At 42.8% G+C, this 25,803-nt stretch overlaps 1 protein-coding gene across 5 annotated transcripts; it reads left to right on the top strand.

Moving 5' to 3' along the window:
- The first annotated feature begins 585 nt into the window (after positions 1–585).
- TCTN2 (tectonic family member 2) lies at positions 586–14,858 on the top strand. Of its 5 annotated transcripts, none has more exons than XM_053368646.1 (18): positions 586–680; positions 1,754–1,858; positions 2,052–2,125; positions 2,805–3,009; positions 3,499–3,599; positions 4,300–4,496; positions 6,405–6,528; positions 7,081–7,213; positions 8,007–8,072; positions 8,175–8,279; positions 9,586–9,663; positions 9,958–10,038; positions 10,736–10,847; positions 11,375–11,478; positions 12,538–12,694; positions 13,260–13,385; positions 14,077–14,165; positions 14,598–14,858. In XM_053368646.1, exons 2-18 carry the CDS (start codon positions 1,777–1,779, stop codon positions 14,711–14,713), a joined length of 1,950 nt encoding a protein of 649 aa, XP_053224621.1. In that variant the 5' UTR covers positions 586–680; positions 1,754–1,776; the 3' UTR covers positions 14,714–14,858. The 5 variants fall into 5 exon arrangements, with proteins under 5 accessions (XP_053224621.1, XP_053224618.1, XP_053224619.1 ...); XM_053368643.1 differs by lacking the exon at positions 586–680 and adding an exon at positions 836–958; XM_053368644.1 differs by lacking the exon at positions 586–680 and adding an exon at positions 1,073–1,424 and having other exon boundaries at positions 14,655–14,858.
- Positions 14,859–25,803: the final 10,945 nt, after the last annotated feature.

The following is a 25,803-nucleotide window of genomic DNA, read 5'->3' as shown; positions in this document are numbered from 1 at the left end:
ACACTATAGCTAGAGCTTCCAAGATACTCCGACTGTTCAAGTGGTGCATGAGGCACTTTGACAGCATGGCGTGGGCAGTGCTTTGCCGCTACAACTCTGATAGGAGTTGCTTTAAGAACAGGCACAGCAGCAAGCCAACTTGGAGAGCCCAGAGGGCAAATTGCATTTAACTTAACCTCCCCCACCCGTTGTTAAAGTAAAGAGACCCCTGATCATTAGGTCCAGTCGTGGCCGACTCTAGGGTTGCGGCCCTCATCTCGCTTTATTGGCCGAGGGAGCCGGTGTACAGCTTCCGGGTCATGTGGCCAGCATGACTAAGTTGCTTATGGTGAACCAGAGCAGTGCACAGAAATGCCGTTTACCTTCCCACCAGAGCGGTACCTATTTATCTACTTGCACTTTGATGTGCTTTCGAACTGCTAGGTTGGCAGGAGCTGGGACCGAGCAACGGGAGCTCACCCTGTTGCAGGGATTCGAGCCGCCGACCTTCTGATTGGCAGTTCTAGGCTCTGTGGTTTAACCCACAGCACCACCTGCGTCCCGTTGTTAGGCGCGCCTTAATATTGGGACATACCATTCACGCAGAGGGGTGGAGGAAAGGAGATTTGACACTAGGGACCTCAGACTGCACTCCTTGCTGCTTTATTGCCTTCCCTCACCTCAAGCCTGTGTTAATCAATGTACGTAGTGAAACACTCTGGGCTTGAGTTTTTTTGGGGGTCTTCTCCCGCTTCAGAGCCGGGCAACGTGAGGTGGTTCCTCCCAGCCGTTTCCACAGCAACCGAGGGACCCATTCGCAAAATGGCGCCTGCGGAGGCCTCGGCTCGGCTGCTCCTTGTCCGGTGCGGCGGCGGCGGCGGCGGCGGCTCGCTTTAGCGGCGCCTCGCCATGCTCGTCCGGCGGCTGCTTTGGGGGCTGCTGGCTTTTTTCGGGGCTGGAGCCCAGGATGGGAATCCGGGTGGGTAGGAAAGGGCAACGTGCGCTTCGGCGCTTCTCCTGCGCATTTGTTGGCTTGGTTGTAAGTTGCCCTGAGGAGGATGAAGCAGCTAAGAAATTCTAGCAATAGCATATGCGTGACAGGCAGAAATCTTGCCGGTGCAGGCGGCGCCCCACTTCGTCACCTCGCCGCGCTGGGTAAAAAGCCACACCTGTTGTGTTTCTGCCTGCCCCGCAGCTGTGGAAGCACAGGAGCCCGCTCAAAAGGCGCGTCAGTTTGGGGAGCAAACAGATGACAACCTAAAGCCTTAGGAAACAAGGCACTTGAGGTGGTCATTTTTCTTTTGTCACCCTGCAAAACTCTTTATTAACTGCTTCCCCTCCCTCTGCCCAGCCTCCCAGTATGTCAGACCTTGTGCAGTGCAAGTCAGGCAACGTTTCTTTTCCTTGTGTTCCACAGTTCAAAGTGGAGGACATCAAAACAAAAGGTGCCTCTGTTCTATTATGTATTTCTGTAAACTAGCCCAAGAAAATTTCTTAGACTTGCTCACAAAGAGCTTTCTACTTAGAGGGGTCTGAAATGAAATCCCTAAAAGGGGGAAATTGTCTCTAGATAATAATAAAAAATATGTGTCGCTTGGGAGACTTAACAAATTTATTATGGATAAGCCTTTTGTACACTGCAGTCCCCTTCAGCTGATGCATGGGGTTACAGGGATTATAAAAAGTGAGGTTAGAGGGATTGAAATGTACAAAAGTACAGACAGTGATAACATTTTTTTATTCCACAAGTGCTAATGTTGATTTATATTTGTAGGTTTTCAGCCTCCCTTTATCTACATGTCTGGGCCTGTAGTCACTGCTTCTTTGGTGAGCAGTCCGTCAGATGTTTTCACTATTGCTGTGGCAGACAATGAAACAGGTAAGATTCCTTTGACGCTTTTTTTCAAATTGGATGTGTTTAAATACCATAAAAATTGTGGGACCATTTTGCTGTCTCAAAGATCACTTGGGACTGAGTACATGAACTTTCCTACTTCTACCATCTCTCAGTGATGAAGTGAGAGAGAGGGGTAAATCTGAAAGTATTCATATTGCTCTTTACTCTCTTCCAGGAATGTTGCCGCTTGCAGATTGTACTGGAAGAAACAAAACTGGTGACTGGAGTTTGAATGTAACGTATCAAGGGGTTAGTAGAAAAATCCCATAAGCCATCCTTCCATTGTGGTTCAATATTTTAACTGTATACTTCTTAAGTACTCCATTGACTCTAATTTTGTGCATTTTTGAACTATGGGATTAGCCTGTTACTGCCTGCCATAAAGGACTCCTGCCTCTCACATAAGCGAATATTTATTTTATTTGTTTGTTACACTTGCATGCTCTCCACCAATTATGTCTTCTGAGTGGTTTGCATTTTTTTTAAAATTACAATATACAATAAAAAATTTAAAACAATAAAGAACTATAAGCAATACAAATTGCACAATCAATTTAAAACCAACAAGGTGATAAGAAATTGATGCAAAAAAATTAAAACCATCAAAAATACATGCCTGTCACAAAGGCTTGTTAAAATGAGAACTGTACAGTTAACGCAATCCCACACAGAATCCCAAATAATATCTCTTTCTGTGGTCGTTTCACACATGTATCACTGATCATTGGGTGTTTTCTCACTAGCATTGCAATACTAAACACATTTTGTTTGGTGCTTGTTAATTATTGCTCTTCCAGCCCCCCCCCCATTTAATTGACAGAGGAAAATACACTGACTGGTGTTGAAGGTCACTTTTCCAGCAAGATGTGTTTGAAATTTGTGTGATGTTTAGTAAATGTATTACCTGCCATCAAACTGTGTGTTTCAGAATGTTTCCCGAGTGATGGTATCTTTGACCAGGAGTCTGCAGCTGTGTACTTCCAATCTGACCAATTGCTGCACAGAAGCCCTCTGCTTGGTTGAAGCTTTGCAAGTCTCGGCTTGTCGAGACTCGGTGGTGGTGGCCCATCTGTTGATCCAAGCTGAAATATATGCTAATACGTCCTCAGGAAATGTGACAGGAAAAGGAGAAGGTATTTCAGTCGCTGTTGCTTTATGTTATATTTTAGAGTTTCATTTTCTGCTTCTCTGTGATACTCTGTGTGTATTTTCACTGAGGCTTCAGCCTTTTGATGCAGCAGTCCCATTAGACTTCAAAAGCCCTATATAAGTATATGGAGAAGAAGCAACTTTGCCTACAAAATGGAAGAACTCTCCACCCTGCACCATATTTGCCTCTCTCTCTCTCCCCCCCCTCTCTGTGTGTATCTATCTAAAAGTTCAGGGAGAGGCAGGCTGGGGAAACCCAGTCAGATGGGCAGGGTACAAATAATCAAATAATTAAAATTATTATTAAGATTCAAATGTGTTTGATTTCCCAGCAGAACCAGTGGAGTGGCCCTGCTCCCCATCTTTTTCCCACTGCAGTCAGATGGACTGGCTGCCACTAGATAACAGCTGTGGGGTGGGGAGGAGCTCCTTAAGTTTCAGAGCTGAAGTTATTTTTCTCCTTTTTTAAATAGATAGTACAACAGTGATCCCCAATCAAGTGTTTCAGCCACTGGGATCTTGTCCTTGCAATCTCACTGCAGGAGCCTGCGATATCCGTTGCTGCTGTGATTTGGTACTATTTCTACATTTAATTTTGAAAACTTTCTTCATTGTAAGCATTCTTAGGGAAAATCTACAAAAATGCCTGCAATACTATTTGCGAGAGAACTTTGTGTTGTTCTTTATATTTAGCACTATGACACAGTAAGCCAACAATGGTTGTAACTTCTGGTCTTCAGAAGTTGAACTAATTTAATAAGAAGGAAAAAATATGAAAAAATGTGGCTGATGGCTCCTGGGGTTGATAAGCAGCAGGGGTGACCTCCACAGTGTCTGCCCTGCTTATCTTTTCTTTCTTAAAAAGTGCATGTAAGATAAGTTCATGCAGGCCTCTTTGTCCATCTAGCCCAGTATTTTCTGCTCTGACTGGAGTGGATCTTCCGGGTTTTAGGTGTTGTCTTTGGCCCACTTGCTACCTGTGAGCTGTTTAACTCAGGTGTGGGGAACCTTTGGACCTCTGGATGTTGCTGAGCTATGACCCCCATCATCCCTGCCATTCAACATTCTTGGTGAGGCTGATGGGAGCTGTAGTTCAGTGTGTAGTTCCCCACACCTGTTTTAACTGGATGTGCCAGGGATTGATGAATCTGCATGCAGGCCATGTGCTCTACCACTGAGCTACAGTCACTCCCCAAAGCTTGTGCTTTATTGTACCACGTCTTTTTAGTTTGGCAAAAAGTAGAACCCTTCCCCCCCCCCTTTCCTTTTTCTAGGAATGCACCTCAGAGATGAAGCAACTCTTCAATGGGTCATGTTTTAAAGGAATATTTGGTGGGGATGTCAGTCCACCTTTTGACCAGCTGTGCTCTGTCCAGACGGGGAACAACGCCCCTGACTGGTTTCCCTTCCTATGTGTTCAGTCTTCCATTAACAACACACCTTTCCGGGGTTATTTCTATCATGGGGCTGTGTAAGTATGGAGACTTATTTGGGATATGTGTGCATTCCTGTGAGATAGTCCCTAACTAAGTGCATGCAAGTGACCCAGTTTCTCTCCACCTCTCATGCTTGCACAGTTTTGTTAATTTTCTCTTTTCAGTATGTTTCCGGCAGTGGAATTACCTCTTCCCACCAATTCCATCATCCAAGAATATTTTTAAAAGAAACAACGACCACTTTATGAACCTTTCATTCTTATAAAACTTATTTATTAAGACATTTATATATCACTTTTCATTGTAAAATAAGGCACTTTATAGAATAAAATCAATGCAATAAAACAGTAAGTTACTAAAAGCACAGATATCACAGATACCCAGAATTTCCAATAGAGCCACTACTGAAAGGCAGTGCTTAGGGAATGCTATCGCAAATAGCTATGTTTCAGACAACCAGCATTATTGTAGGTGCCTGCCATATCAAATATATTTGCTGCCAATCAGGTGCTTTTCAGATGTTTTGGTCTGCAGCACCTAACAGTTGCAACCAGCACAGCTGTGCTGGCTGGGGCTGATGGGAATCATAGTCCAAAACGTTTGGAGGTTAGAATCATAGAATCATAGAATCATAGAGTTGGAAGAGCCCACAAGGGCCATCGAGTCCAACCCCCTGCCAAGCAGGAAACACCATCAGAGCACTCCTGACATATGGTTGTCAAGCCTCTGCTTAAAGACCTCCAAAGAAGGAGACTCCACCACACTCCTTGGCAGCAAATTCCACTGTCAAACAGCTCTTACTGTCAGGAAGTTCTTCCTAATGTTTAGGTGGAATCTTCTTTCCTGCAGTTTGGATCCATTGCTCCGTGTCCGCTTCTCTGGAGCAGCAGAAAACAACCTTTCTCCCTCCTCTATGTGACATCCTTTTATATATTTGAACATGGCTATCATATCACCCCTTAACCTCCTCTTCTCCAGGCTAAACATGCCCAGCTCCCTTAGCCGTTCCTAATAAGGCATCGTTTCCAGGCCTTTGACCATTTTGGTTGCCCTCCTCTGGACACGTTCCAGTTTGTCAGTGTCCTTCTTGAACTGTGGTGCCCAGAACTGGACACAGTACTCCAGGTGAGGTCTGACAAAGGTTGACAAAGGCTGGATCAGAGCTCTTCCTCCCTGTCCTGGTTTTTGCTCGGGTCCATGCAAGCTGGGGCTGATGTGAGTCAGTCCAACAACACCTGGAGAGCTCCAGGTCCTTCATCCCAGCGGTTCTCTTTCTCTGGGCCCCATGCTTTATTCTTAATTTTCTCGCACAGGCTGTACATTCTCTTGTTTCCTGTTGCCACAGACAGGATAATAAAACATATTTGGGAGGAGGGAGAGAACCAGCTGCAGAGATCTTCAAGCTATTACCCACTGCTCCCTCTTAGTTCATGTGCTGAGCAGATCTTGCTACTGCTACAAGCATTAGAAGAGCCTGGCTGTTGGATCGGACCAAAGGCTTGGCAGCTAGTCCAGCATCCTGGCTCCAATGGCAGCCAAGCAGAGCATGGAGGAAGCAGTCCTCTTCCGTTGTTCTTCCCCTCAAGCTGATACTGAGTGGCATTCTGCTATTTTACACGAATGTTACTTTTGATCTATCAGTGGCCGCTAGTCTGACTATCTACTCGGCCATCTGAGCTAGAGGCTATCATAACATCATGTGGCAATGTGTTTGATGACTGAAGTACAGTATGTACTTCTGAAGGAATACTTCTTTTTATCAGCCCTGAATCTTCTGATCAGTTTCATTGAGGGATCCTGAGTTTGAGAATTATAAGAGAGAAAGAAAAGCTCCTCTCTCTGTCCTCTGTCTCCACTCACCAAGCATAATTCTGTGATTCTGTAGAAACTGAAGGCTTTAATAGTATACAAATGTGTTTTTTTTTAAAAAATGTTTTTTGCAGTTCTTCACCCCGAGTTTCTTCATTTAAAGTACCATTACAAACCATCCCAGGAAAACTTTCCAGTGGTTACAGACAAGGAGATCCAGTTATGACTGTTCAGAATGGGTATTTTACAGTTCCTCAGGTAATGACAGCCTGCTTGAGTGAGTGACACCCCCCCCCCCGCACCTTGGCTCTTTTTGTGTTTACTTAGGGCAGTTTGAGGGACCTCTGGCTCATGGGATAAATGGCACCCACCAAGCTCCGAAATCAGGCTTTTTGGGAGCCTCCCTCGGTCACGTCCCTTCTTCCAAAACACCTGCTGCCCCCTGCTGTGTATCCCCTTCATGTGCTTTTGCCTGGCTGGAATTTATCTTTGAACTCTTGCGTGCCTGGATGAAGAAACAAGGGATGTAGAGGCTGTCTTTTGTGTGGCTGGACTACAGTATGACCTATTGTACAAAGATCAGAGCCAAACCCATTGCTGCTCCTGCTTTTGCTTCTAGCCCTGCTCAGTTTTGCCTCTGACTGCACCCACCACTGGAATGCAGCCCCCACCCCAAAATTGTCTGCTGAGGAAGTGGCCCTCAAGATGAAAAAAAGTTCTCTACTGCTGGCTTTGAGCTTGTTTAGGAGAGAAAACAAATTTCACAAAAACAAATCTGATGTTCAGCTCTTTTCTTCCTATGTGATGCAGCAATTCATAGCTGGGCAATGTGCAAGAAATGCCCCTGTTGCCTTCCTTCAGAATTTTGAAGCCGAATGTCTCAGCGCTTGTGATGGAGTGGGGAGCACGCCACCTAACATAGCAATAAACAGCGGTACTGGAGGTACGTTGGGATCAGAAATAATAGATTGCTCTTTGCTCCATCAGAATGAGGTTGATTGAAGTGTTCTTTTCTAATCCCAGTGACCATTGTTTTCAGGCATGGCTGCCAGGTTTAAACTGTTCTTTATCTTCAAGAGTAAAATGAAGTAAAATGATGCAAGGTATAATTTGACCTGGCTCTTCTCCCAAATCGTACTATGAGCTTGCAAACACTGATCCACCAACAATATATACATACATGTAGGTCGAACTCAAGGTAGTGTGCCTAGAGGTCCTAGATAATTTCCTGTCTGGGTACTGACCACAACCTGAAGACCTGCTTAGCTTCAACAAGATTGCTGCATCCTCTGCTTTCAGACCATGCCCTGACAACAAAGGGCACTATCGGGACGGATAGTGTCAAGTCATCTGCTGAAAAGAAGAAAGAACTGCAAGTACCTCCTCCCCAACCAACTGGTTGCTAGGTTCAGGAATCCTGCTATTCAAGCTGCATATCCATCATCATTTTTATGCTGACAGGCCTGTTCAGTTCAATTTTAGATGAGCCAGTCATATTTTGCATTGTTTTGCATTATTTTATGTAGTGCGATACCTTGATATTTTATGAGTGGGAGATATATGAATACTTCTATAAATAAATCATAATCTTTCCCCCTGTGCAAGTTATGCTCTAGAAAACCGTCTGTATGTCTTATTCTGCATCTGGGATCCCCCTTGCTTCAATTACAATCTGCTTTGTTGCAGGTTGTTTTTCAGACTTGTTGCACTCAATAATCTGTTTGTTTTCTTGCCAGACAGCATCAAGCCACAGGTGACCCATGAGAGGAAAGACACTGATGTAGGTAGCTGCACTGGCAGAGGTAAGTCTGTGTTCAACTCTCTCTCTAAATCACCAGATCGCTCGAACTTTCTTTAAATTACAATGAAATTTGAATTTCATACAAATTTTTGTGTGTGTTCAGAATGCAGAAATGTGACCTTTGGAGAAGATTATACAATCATATGGGAAGGCAAGAGAATAATAGAAATAAAAGTCACCGTCGTTTCTGGAGCAGTATGTCCAGAAGGTACCATCATATTTCCTTTTTGCATTCCTTGCTCAGTTTCTCTCCCACTCCCAATCCTTGTTGTTTATGTGGCATAATCTTGAAACATTATTGGAGTGTGACATGAAAGAGAATTTTCAGCTCGGTGGCTGGTAAGATGGGGCCAGCAAATCCTGACCCCCATGGCAATACTGTTTTTAAACCCAAGGAGAACTAGTGATATTGAATGCGGTTCAAATAGAGTGAGGAGGGGAGCAATGTTTCTTTTTGCTGCCTCTGTTCAAGTACTTGGGTTGCCTCAAGCCCACCACCCTTTCTGAACGTGCCAAATACTTGCTGTATCCAGGTCTGGGTAACATCTCCCACTTGCTTCAGAGGCAGGAGAATGGAAATGGCTTCATGCTTGGTCTATTTTAGTAGGTGGAGCCTCCATGAACTCCAGTCATGCATGCTGTGAGGCAAAAGACCTCTCAGGAGGGCTTTCACAGACCTCTAGCTCTGTGCAACAAAAGAAGTTCACTGGATTTGACATTTGTTTACCTGATTTTGATGAGAAAAGATTCTGCCATATATCTGCTATATGCCCCATTGAAAGAAAAACCAAGCAAAAAAGAGCAGGACATCCTTTGTGCTGGTTGTATCATATCCTGAGGTTCTTCTCCTGTAGCTACAAATACTAAAGGGTTGCCCTGTAGCCATCATATATGCTGTGTATCCAGAAAAGTGCACATCTTGCCCTCTGCAGTGGTGTATAAAAGGTACCCCTACCCGTCTGGGCCAGTCGTGACCGACTCTAGGGTTGCGCGCTCATCTCGCTCAAGAGGCCGGGAGCCGGCGCCGTCCGAAGACACTTCCGGGTCATGTGGCCAGCGTGACGAAGCTGCAGCTGGCGAGCCAGCACCAGCGCCGCACACGGAAACACCGTTTACCTTCCCGCTATAAAGCGGTACCTATTTATCTACTTGCACTTAGGGGTGCTTTCGAACTGCTAGGTGGGCAGGAGCTGGGACCGAACGACGGGAGCTCACCCCGCTGCGGGGATTCGAACCGCCGACCTTACGATCAGCAAGTCCTAGGCACTGAGGTTTTACCCACAGCGCCACCCGCGTCCCTGCAGTGGTGTATAGAAATCACGAAAAGATCTATTCAGCTTTGAAATGATCTATATATAAACAGAGAAATAGCAGTGGGTTTTAAAGGATGCAGTATTGTATTAGCTATCAAAATTTAGGTTATGATTTGTATGATAATTGCTGAATTAAAGGTTCAACAAAGTGGTATTCCTCCTTTTCATTAGCATTTATTGTGTATCCTTTTCCTTTTTCAGAAATACTGACACAGAAATTCACAGTCAACTTCATGAGTGTAAACACTACAAGCAGAGAAGAATTGTCTGGGAATCCAGGTGAAAAGCCTCATTGGTGGTGTTTATATGCTCGCCTGAGAAAATGCAACATATTTGTAATGACGTATGTGGGGACTGAAAATGTCAAAACCTGATGCTTTGGGTGTTAACTCTAGGAAGACTTAAGGTTGCAATCCCAACCCCTCACCTGGGTTTAAGCATTAAATTCAATAAGATTTACTTCTGAGCAGACATGGCTAAGAATGCACTATAACACAGTTATTTGACAGTATTGCTTGTCAACAATGATTAACATCTATAAAACTTCACACAAAACCATCTCTTTCTGTATAGGTTATCAAATTGGCAAACCGATTAGAGCAGCAAATCTGAATTCTTCCGATGCTGTCACCATTTTGCAACTTTGGAAGCCTGGTACTACATTTTGATATGGAGTGTTATAGAACCGTGATACAAATGAACATTTCAGAATTAGGTTTATCACCCTAACACTAATTTCAATCTTCTATACTGTTTGGTTAAGGTAAGCTGCCCAGAGTGGCTGGGGAAACCCAGCCAGTTGGGCGGGGTATAAATAATGAAATAATAAATAGACAAATAGATAAATAAATAAATAAATAAATAGTTTATTATTATTATAACAGTGTAATTGGAGTTGATATGTGTTTTGTTGATTCGAAATATACTGTAAAACTAACTATAAATATGTATTTATCTGATCTATGGCAGATACGGAGATAATTAGACACTGTTTCTACCTAAAGCCTTAGTTGGCTTTTCTGCTTTTGCTTCTGATATCATACCACTTTCCTTTGAAATGCTTCAGAAGGGAAATACTGAGATCTGCCATTTAAAAAGCTTTCCTGAAACAGCGTTATAGTCTTGGTCCTGTGTAGAAGTGCTCTGTGACAGCTCAGTCACTTCAGCTTGGATTGAATTAAAACATCTCTGATTGTAATGGATGTAAAAAGGTGAACTCAGTAAGATCTCAACATTATTATTTTATTGTGCACCTTAGTAATTTTTGTTTAAAAATTATATTACATAAAACTGTAAGCAAGAACCTGAAAAAAATATGAGGTTTTCTCAAGCAAATACTTCTGTTACATAGATGGCAAAGGCTTGTGTGCATCGGCAGGTCTCACACCAATTTTGTTCGGATTAAATTCAATCTCTGGATGCATTTTAGAAGTTGATCTTAAGGACAGCTGCAATCAGTTGAGGTGAGATGGAGTGTTTTCTTCCCTTTTTCTACTTGTGGAAGTCTGAAGTGATGAGGGAGTTTTAATCTCACATTGACATTCTATCATTGGTTACATTTGAACATAACACTTAGCCATGGTTTCTTTTAACCATGGTTTGTTCAGCAAACTGTGAATTATCACGGAGATGAGTATCCAAGCTGCAGCTTGTTTCTCTAAAGTGTGTTTTGATTTCCTGCTGGTTTTGCTTTGTGCCTTTAGTGTGCGTTGGACAACCAAACCATGGTTAAATAGGGCTGTTGTGTAGTTAAAATAAGCCATCAACAAATCATGGTTTCAAATTGAAGTTTGTTGCCAGAAAACAGACTATGATTAGCTTGTGGGCTTGGTTTGGATGATAAAACAAACCACACTTTGGCTAAACAAAAATCCCAGGACATTAAAGGAGAGCAATGTATTCATCAACAAAGCTGCATTGGTTTCTGCTACCCTGAATAATTTATTTTCAAGTGTGGATAATTGTAATGTTCCAAGTTCCATTATTGCAGGGAGAATGTGACCAAAAGACTTAATTCGTTGGTGCAAGCTACTCATGTCGGAAAGAGAGGGAACTCCTCTACTAGCGCTCCAGATGATTGGGTGGAAATTATTTGTGAGTACCAACATTCACCAGCATTGAGTCAATTGCTGAGTTTTCATTTAGTTAGTCATTCCTATTAAAAAATTAATTTAATAGCATATGGCATAACCACATGTATAAACATTTTGAGATAGTAACATTTTAAACACCGCAAAGCATGACTATTTTTTCCATATTAGATTCAAAGTTGTGCAGTTGAATTTTAATATTTCAAAACAAATGAAATTACAGAATAATTGTTATACTGATTGGGGGGCCATCGGATGCAGTGGTGTCATGTGGTCCCAGGCTAAAGTCTGAAGACACATGCAGAATCTAAGCAGGTCTGGGTCTGATCAGAACCTGGATGGGTAGTTGCCTAGGAACTGTGTGTGTGCTGTCTTGAAGACAGGCAGGATGTAGATGTAAGAAAATAGTATCTCCATGTATTTAAGAGTATAGGGTTGCTCTGTTTTCTGGAAAGCATGATTACCGTATTTTTCGCCCCATAGCCCATAGGACGCACCTAGTTTTTTGGGGGGAAAATAAGGAATTTTTTTTTATTTCCCCCCAGGTGTGGGGCTGGGGCGGGGGAAGCCTGAGCTTCCCCCGACCCCAGCCCCCAGAACAGGCTGCTATCCGCAAGCTGTGAGAGAGCTGCGCGAAGCCCGAAGCCTGGGGCGTGCTGAGCTTAGCGCGCCCTAGACTTCGAGGTGTAGGCAGCTCTCCGCAAGCCGCGCAGCTCTCCCACGGCTAGCGGAGAGCTTCCTGAAGCCTGGAGAGCGAGAGGGGTCGGTGCGCACCGACCCCCCTCGCTCTCCAGGCTTCAGCGAAAGCCTGCATTCGCCCCATAGGACGCACACACATTCCCCTTCATTTTCCCCCTTCATCTTATAGGGCGAAAAATACGGTAATTATTCTGCCCTCTGTGTGTTTACTCAGCAGGTCATCTCATTGTGTTCAATTAGCCCTGCCCCTTAAAAAAATGAAAACAACAACATTGCCCCTTTTTCCTTGTAACCTTGAAAGAAAAAGATAAGCTGTTCAACACTGTTCAATAGTTCTCAGAACAATGTTTCCCCCCATTAACAGATTTAGATACGCTTGGTGCAGATACAAATGCAAGTTTTGGAGATTTGAAAGGGATTTGCCTTGATATTCCTACCCACTTGAATATTCAAATTATCACTGCTGATGTTGGAGCAGTAGAAGGGATTCCACAGCAGGAGATAGTTGGGGTACAGGTCAGGTACGTAAGAAAACTAGCTATGTTCGGCAGAACTGCTTTCTTTTCTTTCACAGATTTACAATGGTTTTATCCATTGTGTTATACCTCTGCACTGGGTGAGAAGAGTCTTGGGTCAATAAAAATACATTATGCAAATTAAGTAGATTTGTATTGTACCAATCTCCATTTTCTGCTAGAAGAGGGGCAATGCAATGTGTTATGCTAGACACTTGAGCCCTGGGAATACTGTAATTTACAGTTATTTATTCAATTCAATAAATCCGCTACCTGCTCACCTAGATGAAGGCAAAAGATATTAAGATTGCTACCTTTTAAATGTTAGCCTAATTGATTACAATGCTCTCATCTAATGTTCAAAATCATTACAAGAAAGTAGGCATTTGAAGTTGCAGTCAGTTGAAGTGAAATGCAAGTGTAAGATTGACCTTTGTACTTTAAAGCAGATCTAACTGGTCACCTTATGTAAGGATATTGACAAAATCAAAGCTGCTATAACAGTATGTAGCCTAATATTGTAGTGTTGTTGCTTGAGGTTTTGTAATACAGATTTTCTCTTCACATTTAGTATTTCAACAGTAACCTGGCAAGTTCAGTGTCCAATTGCCTGTGAAGATAAAGCCAGCTCTCTTTCTATCTCTGCTGCAGTGCAGTTTATTAAAATACCAGCACAACCCCCTGTTCCAAAGACAAGGTAACCCTCTTGGATGCTATGTTACTGTAATTCTATTAGATGTGTTAATATCTATGGTTGATCTGATTTACATCCTGTGCCCTTTTAAAATGTGGGTTTTTTGGGGGGGGGGCTATTGGGTGGTTGTTTTTATTTTTATTATTCATTTTGTGGTTTTATATCTTGATTTTATTCTGTGAACCACCCTGAGATCCCCAGGTATATAAATCATAATAGTAATAATAATAGCATCAGTTAAACACTGAATTTGGCTTAATAGAAAAAAGGGGTAGTCATTTTGATACCTGAGTAGCTTGGCGCAGTGTATGCATTGGGCCGGGGTCACCAACCTTTTTGGAACAGAGAGCACATTTTGAATTATGTGAAAGTGTTGTGGGCACCAGTCACAAAATAGCTGCAGTGGGCTGTGACATAACAATATGGCTGCCATGGGGGCATAGCATAAGACAGAATTGGAACAAGTAAACACCGTTGCTGCTCCCCCCCCCATGCTTACCATGGGAAGTCAGCTGTGTCTGCTGGTCCTGATTGTGGTGATCACACAATAAGGCTCTATCACACGCACATACACTGCCCCCCTCCCCACTGTCTATGAACAACAGGTAGCATTCCCCAGCATCAGGAAAAATTTACAAATCTAATAAAACAACATCCATCTGACTGTAAGACTTTATTTTAAACTGTTTTGCAGATTTCAGATTAACTACACAGAATATGACTGCAAGAGGAATGATGTTTGCTGGCCAGAACTTCTTTATCCCTTGACACGCTACTACACTGGTAAAAAGATAGAGGGAACCTGGTGGTTTCTTGACAAGCATTCAGATGGGTTATTTACACAAGGGTGTCGAGCCTTGTTAAGGTGTTGCTGGACTCCAATTCCCCATCATTCCTCACCTTTGGCCACTCTGGCTGGGGCTGATGGGAACTGGAATCTAAGGAGGTTCCTTATCCCTTACAGCTTACAACTAAATAATTTGTAGGTGTTCTAGATGGGGATATGTACTAATTACAGGAACTTCCTTGCTCAGTATCAGTCCGTGCTATATTTGCAGCCAGGTGAATCTCATTGTGAGAGGTTCAAATGCGACATCAAGTAGGGCTTTTACGGCGGATTGTTCTGGCTTTGGAATGACAGGACTCAAGACACAAATCAGCTACCATGTCATGTGTTATTACTACAGTTGATTACTGTTTCAAACTGTCTTTCAGGAGAACCGTACTCTCAGACTCTTGCCAAAGGCTTGATGCTGGTATTTTTCATACTAGTTGCAGCTGTCCTGAGTGATCCTTGGAGGAGAATCCACAGAGCACGGAATAAGAGATGAATCTTCAGTTACCCAGAATAAAGCCAGCATTTTGTTAATGCTTTTCTATACTTTTAATATGTGGTACTGGATGGAAAGAGACTTTTTAAAAAATTTATATTTTTCTAAGGGCTAAAAATAAAAAGATAAAGTATTTGCAAAATGACAGCAGTGTTGTGATTTTGTGAAACTGAAATAAGAATCCCCGCTGGACTTTGAAGTTTTCTGGGTAGCCTTGAGCCAGTTGCTGTCTCTTGGCCTAACCTACCTTACAAGGTTGTTGTGAGGAGAAAGTGGGGAGAAAGAGAACCACGTATCCCACCCTTGAGCTCTTTGTAGGTGAAACAAACAATCCATCTAATTCAGATTTAAAAGGAAGCTACTTGGATCTGTATTTTTAAAATTTGGAATCAGCCTGTGTACACCACTAAATAAAACACTGCATTTGGATCCCCAGCACAGAGGCTACATCCAAACTAAGTAAACTTGAAGAGGCTTGCCCTCTCATTGTATTTTATTGCTTTTCCAGTGCAGTCTACATTATCCAAATATTACAGCTTGGGGGTCGGGTTGTGGCTAAGAAAGAGAGCCTAATGGCAGCATCACAAGGTAGTCTGCAGTTAAAATTGCAGGTTAGCAAGATCAGTCTGCAAGACAGAGATCCAGCTCACCTATGCAAAACATCTTTCAGGTTCCAACAGCAAAAAGTAAATGCTCTCATTCAGCTCAAATCCAAAAGGCATTTGGGACCTTCTGCTGAAGGATAATAATAATAATAATAATAATAATAATAATAATAATAATAATAATAATAATATGTTGTGCTGCATTGCTTTGCACTGAAATGGCTTGTGCTTTTAAATCTGCCTTGGGTACTTACAGTAAAGGGCAGATAATAAATAAAATGAATGTTTAAAAACACTACCCCACCAATATTTTTCATCCGCTGGCAGTTCAACTCTATGGTCTACTCAAAAGTTAAATACAATGGAATTTACTTGAGTTACAAAAGAGCATTCCTAAGACAGCCCAGAATGTACCCTCTGTGTGAGTTACAGATAGGTAGCTGTGTTGGTCTGCCATAGTCAAAACAAAAAATTTTTTTTCTTCCAGTAGCACCTTAAAGACCAACTAAGTTAGTTCTTGGTATGAGCTTTCGTGTGCATGCACACGAAAGCTCATACCAAGAACTAACTTAGTTGGTCTTTAAGGTGCTACTGGAAGGAAAAAATCCCTCTGTGTGAGTCTACCTTTATAGAGTTTGTGGATTCCCACTTAGCAGCAGGCTCAATACCTTTCAGGTCCCAGAAGATGGAATGATGGCTTTAAATACTCTGTGCTCAGCTAACATCATGATGTCATTAAACACATCTCTCGCTGTGACTAGACATGTGCAAAACTGCTGCCATAGGAACGCTGTGAAGCTAGCAAGGCCTGAGTTTTTATTTACAAAGGTATTTTTCAAAGTACAGTAATCATTTAGTTGCAACAAAAGTAATGTCTAATATAGGAAATTACTGTATGTTAGGGTTATCCCTCCAGCTGCTGCAGAGAGGGAGGGCGATTCAGGAGTGTTGCTGTTACTTAAAAAATAAAACGAAATTCTTTGCAACCTGCTTTGGTCTTTCTAGCATAGCTAAAAAATAAAACATAATTTTGTTGGCACCTTGGTCCCACTCCCCCTTGTTCCTTGGTGAATTAATTGAAAGGTAAAAAATTGCTTAGAAACATAAAGAGTAGCTTCCTATTTAAAAGGTCAGTCTATTGACGCTTATATAGTGGGACCTTGGTTTAAGAACAGCTTTGTTTATGAGCAACTTGGATTAAGAACGCTGCAAACCTGGAAGTAGGTGTTTTGGTTTGTGAACTTTGCCTTGCATGCAGAACATGTTTCGCTTCCTGTTGAGTGTGTTCCATTTGTAAATTGAGTCCCCTGCTGCTATGGGAAAGCACGTCTTGGTTTAAGAACGCTTTGGTTTAAGAATGGACTTCCGGAATGGATTAAGTTCGAAAACCAAGGTACAACTGTATATTGAAATAAGTGTGTTGAATCAAAAGTCTTAACAAAACATCCTTAAACAATAAAAAGGCAACAATCATTTCATCTCCTACACCCTTTATTTTTTGTTGTTTAGTCGTTTAGTCGTGTCTGACTCTTCGTGACCCCCTGGACCAGAGCACGCCAGGCACTCCTGTCTTCCGCTGCCTCCCACAGTTTGGTCAGACTCATGTTTGTAGCTTAGAGAACACTGTCCCACCACCTCGTCCTCTGTCGTCCCCTTCTCCTTGTGCCCTCCATCTTTCCCAACATCAGGGTTTTTTCCAGGGAGTCTTCTCTTCTCATGAGGTGGCCAAAGTATTGGAGCCTCAGCTTCACAATCTGTCCTTCCAGTGAGCACTCAGGGCTAATTTCCTTAAGAATGGAGAGGTTTTATCTTCTTGCAGTCCATCGGACTCTCAAGAGTCTCCTCCAGCACCATAATTCAAAAGCATCAATTCTTCGGTGATCAGTCTTCTTTATGGTCCAGCTCTCACTTCCATACATCACTACCGGGAAAACCATGGCTTTAACTATCCGGACCTCTGTTGGCAAGATGACAAAATTGTAAATTGTACAAAATAAATAATTGGTGTTTGCTATTTAGATCAATCCATATAGCTCATTGAGTAGAGCACGAGACCCTTAATCTCAGGGCCGTCCTTTGAGCCCCACGTAGAGCAAAAGATTCCTGCAGGGGCTGGACTTGAAGACCCTCGTGGTCCCATCTCACTCTTCCATGATTCTGTAATCTAAGGACATTGCTTTCAAGTGAAATCATTCTCTGTGCACAAACACAGTTCAAACACATTCAAAGGATTTAATAAAAATTCACTGCAGATCAAGGCCTTGCAGGAAAACGAGACTGGGGTTTTGAAATCTCGAGTGACATACACCACCTCCGAGATGGAAATATTCTTATTCAATCTCACTGTCTCTGGTAAGTCACGACGAATCCGTCCATTTTTGTCCATCCTTCTGAGCAATTAATAAGATGGCTGCAACTTCCCCCCGACAGTTCCTGCGCCAGAGAGTGACCCACCTGATGTGCCCAGCGTTTCCCAAAGTGAAGGTAAGCAATTCATTGCTCCCCTACCCCATTCTCCACATTTTCTGCCTGGGAAATTTAAGTATTCATATATAATTCATAGGGACATGGGTGGCGCGGTGGGTTAAACCACAGAGCCTAGGGCTTGCCGATCAGAAGGTCAGCGGTTCGAATCCCTGTGACAGGGTGAGCTCCCGTTGCTCGGTCCCTGCTCCTGCCAACCTAGCAGTTCAAAAGCACGTCAAAGTGCAAGTAGATAAATAGGTACTGCTCTGGCGGGAAGGTAAACGGCGTTTCTGTGTGCTGCTCTGGTTTGCCAAAAGCGGTTTAGTCCTGCTGGCCACATGACCCAGAAGCTGTATGCCGGCTCCCTCGGCCAATAAAGTGAGATGAGCGCCGCAACCCCAGAGTCGGCCATGACTGGACCTAATGGGCAGGGGTCCATTTACTTTTACTTAAGACTTTAAAATTCTTTTCACAGCGCAAGGTCACTTTCTGAATAGTATTAGTTGTTGGAAGCCACAGGTGAAGAGAATGTTGCTGTTGCGCTCAGGTCCTGCTCTTGGCGTTCACAGTGGGGCCTCTGGTTGGCCACTGTGACAGGAGGCTGGACTATGTGCAGATTTGGGCTAATCCATGTTACTGGGAAATTGGAAGGGGGGGTGAGAGACCTTCCCCCCGCAAACCTTGCCTCTCCACACTACGAGGCCTCCGCTGCACATTGTTCACTGATAAATGTATTTATGTACTGGCTCAATGAGAAAACTTTAGAAATTCATATAAAATCGCTCCAGTGACAGATTTATGCCATGCCAACATTGTTCTACTCAGAAGGAAAATGGCTAGTAGGCATTATGTACTAAGCTTGGATCCTAGAACAATAGGCAAGTAGGATCCTAGAATGCAACAACTGATTGGCTTGCAGAACAATAGGCAAGTAGGATCCTAGAATGCAACAACTGATTGGCTTGCAGAACAATAGGCAAGTAGGATCCTAGAATGCAACAACTGATTGGCTTGCAGAACAATAGGCAAGTAGGATCCTAGAATGCAACAACTGATTGGCTTGCAGGCTCCAGGAGGGAAGCAGAATCAGCCAATCAGACAGGACTCATTGTGTAAATAATGTATATAAAAGCCTGAGGTTTTGGGGGAAATTCAATCACTGTTTTACAAGCTGCAATAAAGAGCATGAAATCACTACAGGACTCGGAGTAAATTTCACAGGGGAGGAGCTTGGGACATGGGTAGGGGCAGCTATAATCGGCTCCACTGCCCGGGTGATAATCGCTGGCATCCTGGCACCTGAGTGCCAGACAGGTAGTCATTCCAAGAAGAATCCCAAACTCAACCTTCGTGGATTGGGGTCTCAGTCAAGAAAAAAAGGTGTGCTTAATTTGGCTGGGAAAACAGGAAAATGTAAATGCTTACCTTTGTTTCACCTAAAGATGGGAAGGGGAGGTCAGGTTTCTGCCAGAAGACCCCTCCCAATTTATGACATAGTTATGACAAATGTATGATCCTTTAGTAAGGGTGTTATGGGTAATTTGGGAAACTTATAAAAAGGGGAGCCATCCTTTGTTCAGGGCTTCTTTCTGCTTCTTCCATGTCGTAGTTTGAAGTCTTGTTGCAATAGTAAAGATCAGACCTACTGGCTACTGTTTTGCTTCTATAATCTTGGCTGGAGTCTTTGTTTGGCAATCCAAGTGAGCTGGGGAATTTTCCCTGTAACATCCAACAAGACACTTCCTGTCTTACAATGACGAATGACTTGTGTCAACTGATACCTCCACATGGGGGCTCTTTACACAAGACAACCATGTAGAACATTATCCCAATGGGTGAGAGGGAAGACCAGCATGATGAAATGGACAGTGCACTTATGGTGAGAATGCAACAGCTTCTCTGAAGACAATTCCATCAAGTCATGATGGCTACAGTTTCAGAGGCACCATGCCACCGAATAATAATGGAGCAGAAGTATGGAGAGTTATCAGGCCCCCTTTGGCCAGATCCACTTGTAGGGCTCTTTGCCCTTAATACAAGCAAGCAATGCAAGTCAGTCGATCGGACGCCAACCTAACAGCCAGTAAGGGAGATCTCAGAACTGTATAGGAATTTGTTACAAGGTGTATGTATGCTTGAACCCACATGGGTGTCCTGCATGTATATGAACTCACCATAACATGTCTGAGGGAAATGGAACCTTTTGTGTGGAGTCAGGGTGTGTGTTCATTTAAAATGTGTGCATGCTTTTAATCCATACACCCAATAAAGAGCTTTTCTACAAAAAGAGTTGTTTACTACACGGAAATGAAAGAGGTGGAGTGTACGAGTGCTACTTCAGACAGCAAGGTAGCAGGCGTTACTATTAACATCCACACAGCTTAATTCCAAACAGTTTGTTGTTGTTTAGTTGTTTAGTTGAGTCCAACTCTTCGTGACCCCATGCACCAGAGCACGCCAGGCACTCCTGTCTTCTACTGCCTCCCTCATACTGGTAGCTTCGAGAACACTGTCCCACCATCTCGTCCTCTGTCGTCCCCTTCTCCTTGTGCCCTCCATCGGTCCCAACATCAGGGTCTTTCGGCTTGAGATTCATCCAGCCCAGCCTTTCGCATGATGAATTCTGCATGTAAGTTAAATAAGCAGGGAGACAATATACAGCCTTGTCGTACTCCTTTCCCAGTTTTGAACCAATCAGTTGTTCCATATCCAGTTCTAACTGTAGCTTCTTGTCCCACATAGAGATTTCTCAGGAGACAGATGAGGTGATCAGGCACTCCCATTTCCGTTTTGCCCAATTCCCCCTTTTTTGCAAGCAAGTTTCCCCAAAGAGCATGTGCTTTAGTATATTTATTCCCTGGATATATGCATTTTTCTGCACCCTTTCCCCTAATAAGCACACACACACACACACATATTGGCCATGCAAAAATTCTCAGAAGTATGAATTTTGGAGGACAGCTGAGTTTCGGTTCACCTGCTGTCATCCCTTCTGCTGGGTCGTGCAGCCAACTTGTCAGCTCTTAACTTCTTTGATCTGCTACCAAGAAACCCAGGGCCAGCACTTCTGAGGGCTGGGGTGAGAGGGCCTCACTCGACTGCTGCTTCTGGCAGGGAAGTGAGACTTAAATTGTCAAGCATGGGGGCTGAAGAGGAAACTTGTGGTTGGTTAGGAGGCCTGAAGGCAACACAGGAGGGGCTGAAGACTGGTGCAGAGAGGGAAGACCACACACAAGAACCTGTTTCAGCACTGGGGGAGGAAGGTGGCAGAGAACGGAGGCAAGGATGGAAACCCACAGCACCCAGCTCATGCTTCTACTCGCCATTCTCCAATTCCCAGGTGAGCAGTGCAGAAAAGGGAGACAGGAATCTCATGGCCAGCCTAGCAAGACCTACCTCCCCTGACAGAGGCTGGTTTCTGGATCCCAAGTGGGGAAAGAATCCTGTTTGTTGTACTCAGGTCCTGCTTGCTTGCAAGTTTCCTTTGGCTCATCTGGCTGACTGGGCTAGTTGGGCCCCCTTTGGCCTTATTCATCTGCTGCTGAAAGACCCTTCTGATGTTCTCAGGACCCAATGCAGCCAAGGGTGCTCCTCATCTCCAGCGCAAGTCCTTAGTGGAGTGGTGCATCCCAATGGAAAGAGCCAGGGGTGGTTGGATTGTTGGACTAGGGTTCGGACCCCCACTTGGCCATGAAGCTCCCCGGTTGTGACATTGGAGCCAGTCACCATCTTTCAGCCTAGCCTACCATTCTGTTGTTCCAAGGAAAGTGAACAGCCGTAAGTTCCAAGAAGGTTTTGACACCTTCAGATTTTAACACTTTAAGAGAAGGATTTTCGCTTTCCATTGTAGGGAATCAAAACTGCAGGGCTTACACAAATCAAAAGGACACAGATAAGATGGAAAAAGCTAAAGGCATATAAAAGAGAATCGTTAAAAAGCAATTAAGCTCTAATAGAATTAAAACAATATACAAAAGGGTTTATTAAAACACAGATAGTAAAAACAGCACATCAATATTTAAAGCTGTTTCCTTAAAAACAACACAAAAAGCAGTCTATAGTCTCTATAGCTTTTAATGTTTGATGTTTTATTTGCTTTAAATATTTTGTTGGGAGCTGCCCAGAGTGGCTGGGGCTATCCAGCCAGATGGGCAGCATAGAAATAATAAATAATTATTATAAATAATAAAATTATCATTGTTGTTATTACAGTGGGGACGTATGTTTTCTCTCCCTATAGTTATTATTACTATTATTAATTACTGTTGGCATCCATTATCTATTAATTATTACTACTACTAGTAATTATTACTATTAATAGTAATTATTACTAGTAATTACTGTTACTAATAATTATTATTACTATTGTAGGAGTAGTTTGCTTCCTTTTTTATAATAATTTTTATTAATTTTTACATATAAATTATCATTCTTACAACAAAACTTCATTTCTTATACAATCTTTTTGGACTTCCATCAACCCCTCTGATGGTCTTCTATTCTTATCACTTATTCTGCATTTCTTAAATTCCTATTGCCTTTTATTATCTTAACTAACAGTCCCCCTCGTTACCTTTTTGTGTGTGCAATATTTCAAATAGTCCACCTTACAAAACTTCTTGCAAACCTACAAGTGTAATCTGATCATCACAATTACTTTCCAAATAGTCTGTAAATCTATGCCAGTCTTCTTTGAATCTCTGGTCCCGCAGATTTCGAATTCTTCCTGTTAATTTATCTCATTCTGCATAGTCCATCAGTTTCATCCTCCATTCTTCTTTTGTCGGTAATTCTTCTTGCTTCCAATTTTGTGCCAATAATATTCTTGCTGCCATCATTGCATATAGAAATAATTTACAGTCCTTTCTTTTTATATCATCTCCTACAATGCCAAGTAAAAATGTTTCTGGAGTAGTTTGCTTCCATTTCTTATTGACTTCAGGTGCTGCTCAATTTCCTGCGCAAGATCCCCCCAACCAGCTGCACGGGATTCTTGGTGGGTCAGTCTTGTCTCGCCTAAATGTACCCCCCCCCCGGAAAAGAGTGGATGAGGTTGAATGGAAATTCACCCCCACAGGGGGTCAGGCACTCCTGGTTGCTGAATTCGCCGAGGGGAAGCTGAGGAGACCACATCCAAGCAACAGTTTTGGACCACGGGTAGAAATGGTTGATGAGACCACACTGAAGATGATAGACCTGACGATGGCGGACTCTGGAGTGATGGATGTCCGTGTGAGGTTTGCTTCCTCAGCGATTGTGGAGTCCTCCTTCAACTTCATGGTCCATGGTAAGGGTCTCTATCTTCTTTGCCTATCTCACAACCAAGTGAGGAGTTAGGATGGCCATCAATCTTTTGGTGTGCCACAGAGCGCAAACATCTATCGTTTTTATCCAACAGATTTCAATTCCAATGCCTTAAAATAAACCAATTTTAGCAGAATGTGAGGCATAGGCATCTACTATTTAGCACCTTTATTCTTTGAATTAGCTGTCCCCTAGTGTTCAACTCAGGCCTAACCACAATGATAAAGCATTTTGGTAAAAATATACACATCAGTAACCCTGCGCTGGAAGCTAAGATGGAGAAGATCTCCACGGCCACCATGTATTTTCCCTTGGTGCTCTGGTAGGTGGGAACAAAGGACAACCAAACACTGCAAAACAGAAGCATACTGAAGGTGATAAACTTGGCTTCATTAAAACTGTCGGGTAATTTCCTGGCTAAGAAAGCCACAGTGAAGCTGACAATGGCTAGGAAGCCCATAAAGCCCAAGACACAGTAAAACATAATAACTGAACCTTCATTACATTCCAGAACAATTTCTTCAGTCATTGAGTGCATGTCAAAATAGAAGAATGGGGGAGAGGTTGCCAGCCACACAGCACAAATAGTGGTTTGAATAAGGGAGCACGACAGAACAATGGAAAAGGCCAGTCTTTTCCCGATCCATTTCCTCATCCTGGACCCAGGCTTGGTCGCCATGAAAGCCATGGTGAAGGTGATGGTTTTGGCCAACACACAAGAAACTGCCATTGAGAAGATAATGCCAAACGCAGGTTGTCAAAAGAGGCATGGTATCTTCTCAGGCTGACCAATGAATAGGAATACACAAAGGAAGCAGAGCAGTAGGGAGATGAGGAGACCGTAGGTGAGGCTCCAGTTGTTGGCTTTGACTATGGGAGTGTCTTTGTGCTTAATGAAGACTCCAAGTACCAGAGCTGTGAGGAAAGAGAAGGCAAGAGCAAAAATGGCCAGACTGGTCCCCAAAGGTTTGTCATAAGACAAGAAGCTTATCTTTTTTGGAATACATAAATCCTGGCCACGGTTTGGATATTGATCTTCTTGACATTGAATACAGACGTCCATGTCTGGAAAAGAAAACATGGCTTTTGATATATACATTAAACAACCCTTAGCATTCAAAACCCTATCTGAGCATAGGGTGCTAGGGGAGAAAGATACAGTGAAGAAACTACAGAGAACATCAGGTTCCTTCAAATGACATGTTATTGAAGTCACTGGACCTTTTCTTTGGTCCTGAATATTTTTTGGTAATTTGTATTTATGTTTGATTCGTGTGAACAATTGTGATTCTTAACATTTTTTAAAGTCCTAGATGGAGGCTGGTCCTTGTACCACAGGCACCCCCAAACTCGGCCCTCCAGATGTTTTGGGACTACAACTCCCATCACCCCTAGCTAACAGGACCAGTGGTCAGGGATGATGGGCATTGTAGTCCCAGAACATCTAGAGGGCCGAGTTTGGGGATGCCTGACGTACAATGTAACTGTGTTTGTAATAAGTTATGGTTGGGTCAGAAACAGAGATCATAGAAATAAAAAATAGTCTTGTGACACCTTAAGGACTCGTGCATTTTTATGGCATCAGCATTTTTGAACTAAAACTCACTTCTTCAGAACATCTGGTCCAAATGAAAGCTCAGCCTCATCACTGCTCTCCTTGCATATCACAGCTGGGAAGTTAGCCTCATCTCAGTTTTTGTGGGGTATACTACAATATCCTTTTTTCTTTCTCTCTCAGATGAGGCCATCTTCATCACCACTGAGCAGCTTTGGATACTGTGAATCAGAGCCAGCATGCATTTTTTAGAAACCTACTCTGTACTAATATCTCTTACCTGTTTTGTTTGAGATCTTTCCTTCTGGGCATGGAAGGCAATCATAGCAGCAGAATGGTGCCCCTTCCTTCTTTGTCTTACTGGACCCCAAATGGCAATTGTCATTACACACAAAAAGAGGCTGCATCTGTCCATAAATGAAAGAAGATACTAATTTGAAAATGCTCTCAGGAAATACATTTTGGGAGTTTGCTTCTCCTGAGTCCCACTTTCTCAACATTTGTAAAATGAGTCAATGCATTCTAAGATAAGCATGGACCCTACCTGGTTGAATTTGTCTGGCCATACAATGATATCTTCATAAATAGTGAGTACATTTTCCTTGTGGGCCTGTGGGTCTATGCTTCCAACTCTCACTCTGAGAAAGGAATGTGACCCAGTTGATAATATCAAATCCAGCTGCTAATGACCCGTTTTCATCAAAGGAAATTGTTTCCCCAGCAGTATTGTTAAAGGAAACACTTCTCAGATAAGGGTGCAGCTGAAGGGGGTAAGTAAAAAGAAAAAGAAAAAAGAAAAAAGGTGAAGGTTTAAGATACTTAAAAACACGGTATGTTTTTGTTAAATACACATGTGTATATTTAAAACTCTTAAGGATAATGAGATTCTTTAATATTAGCGGGAAAGTATAAAAAATAAAGCAAATAGATTGCAGTATGTCAGACATAATTCTAATGAACAAAACTTTTCCTAGCAAGGGAGGGGTCTTTTGTTCAACCCAATTTTTTAAGTTAAGTGACCCAATTTGAATTACCCAGACTCAATGCCAGATTTACGTATAAGCAAAACAAGCTATAGATTAGGGCCCCACTCTCTTGGGGGCCCCCAAAAAAATTAAAGGGGAAAAAATTGTATTAATTGTATTTCAGTTCAACAATTA

Source organism: Podarcis raffonei, chromosome 16, assembly GCF_027172205.1.
Source record: "Podarcis raffonei isolate rPodRaf1 chromosome 16, rPodRaf1.pri, whole genome shotgun sequence".
Lineage (NCBI taxonomy): Eukaryota > Metazoa > Chordata > Lepidosauria > Squamata > Lacertidae > Podarcis > Podarcis raffonei.
Note: the sequence above shows the minus strand (reverse complement) of the source record. Positions and strands in the feature narration are given on the sequence as shown.

What these genes read in the sequence shown, in the direction of transcription:
- TCTN2 (XM_053368641.1), top strand. Translation starts at nt 1,340, where the DNA reads ATGTCAGACCTTGTGCAGTGCAAGTCAGGCAACGTTTCTTTTCCTTGT. An exon ending in TGAATGTAACGTATCAAGGG is followed by an intron (nt 2,126 to 2,804) that starts GTTAGTAGAAAA and finishes TGTGTGTTTCAG; the next exon opens with AATGTTTCCCGAGTGATGGT. An exon ending in ATAGTTGGGGTACAGGTCAG is followed by an intron (nt 12,695 to 13,259) that starts GTACGTAAGAAA and finishes CTTCACATTTAG; the next exon opens with TATTTCAACAGTAACCTGGC.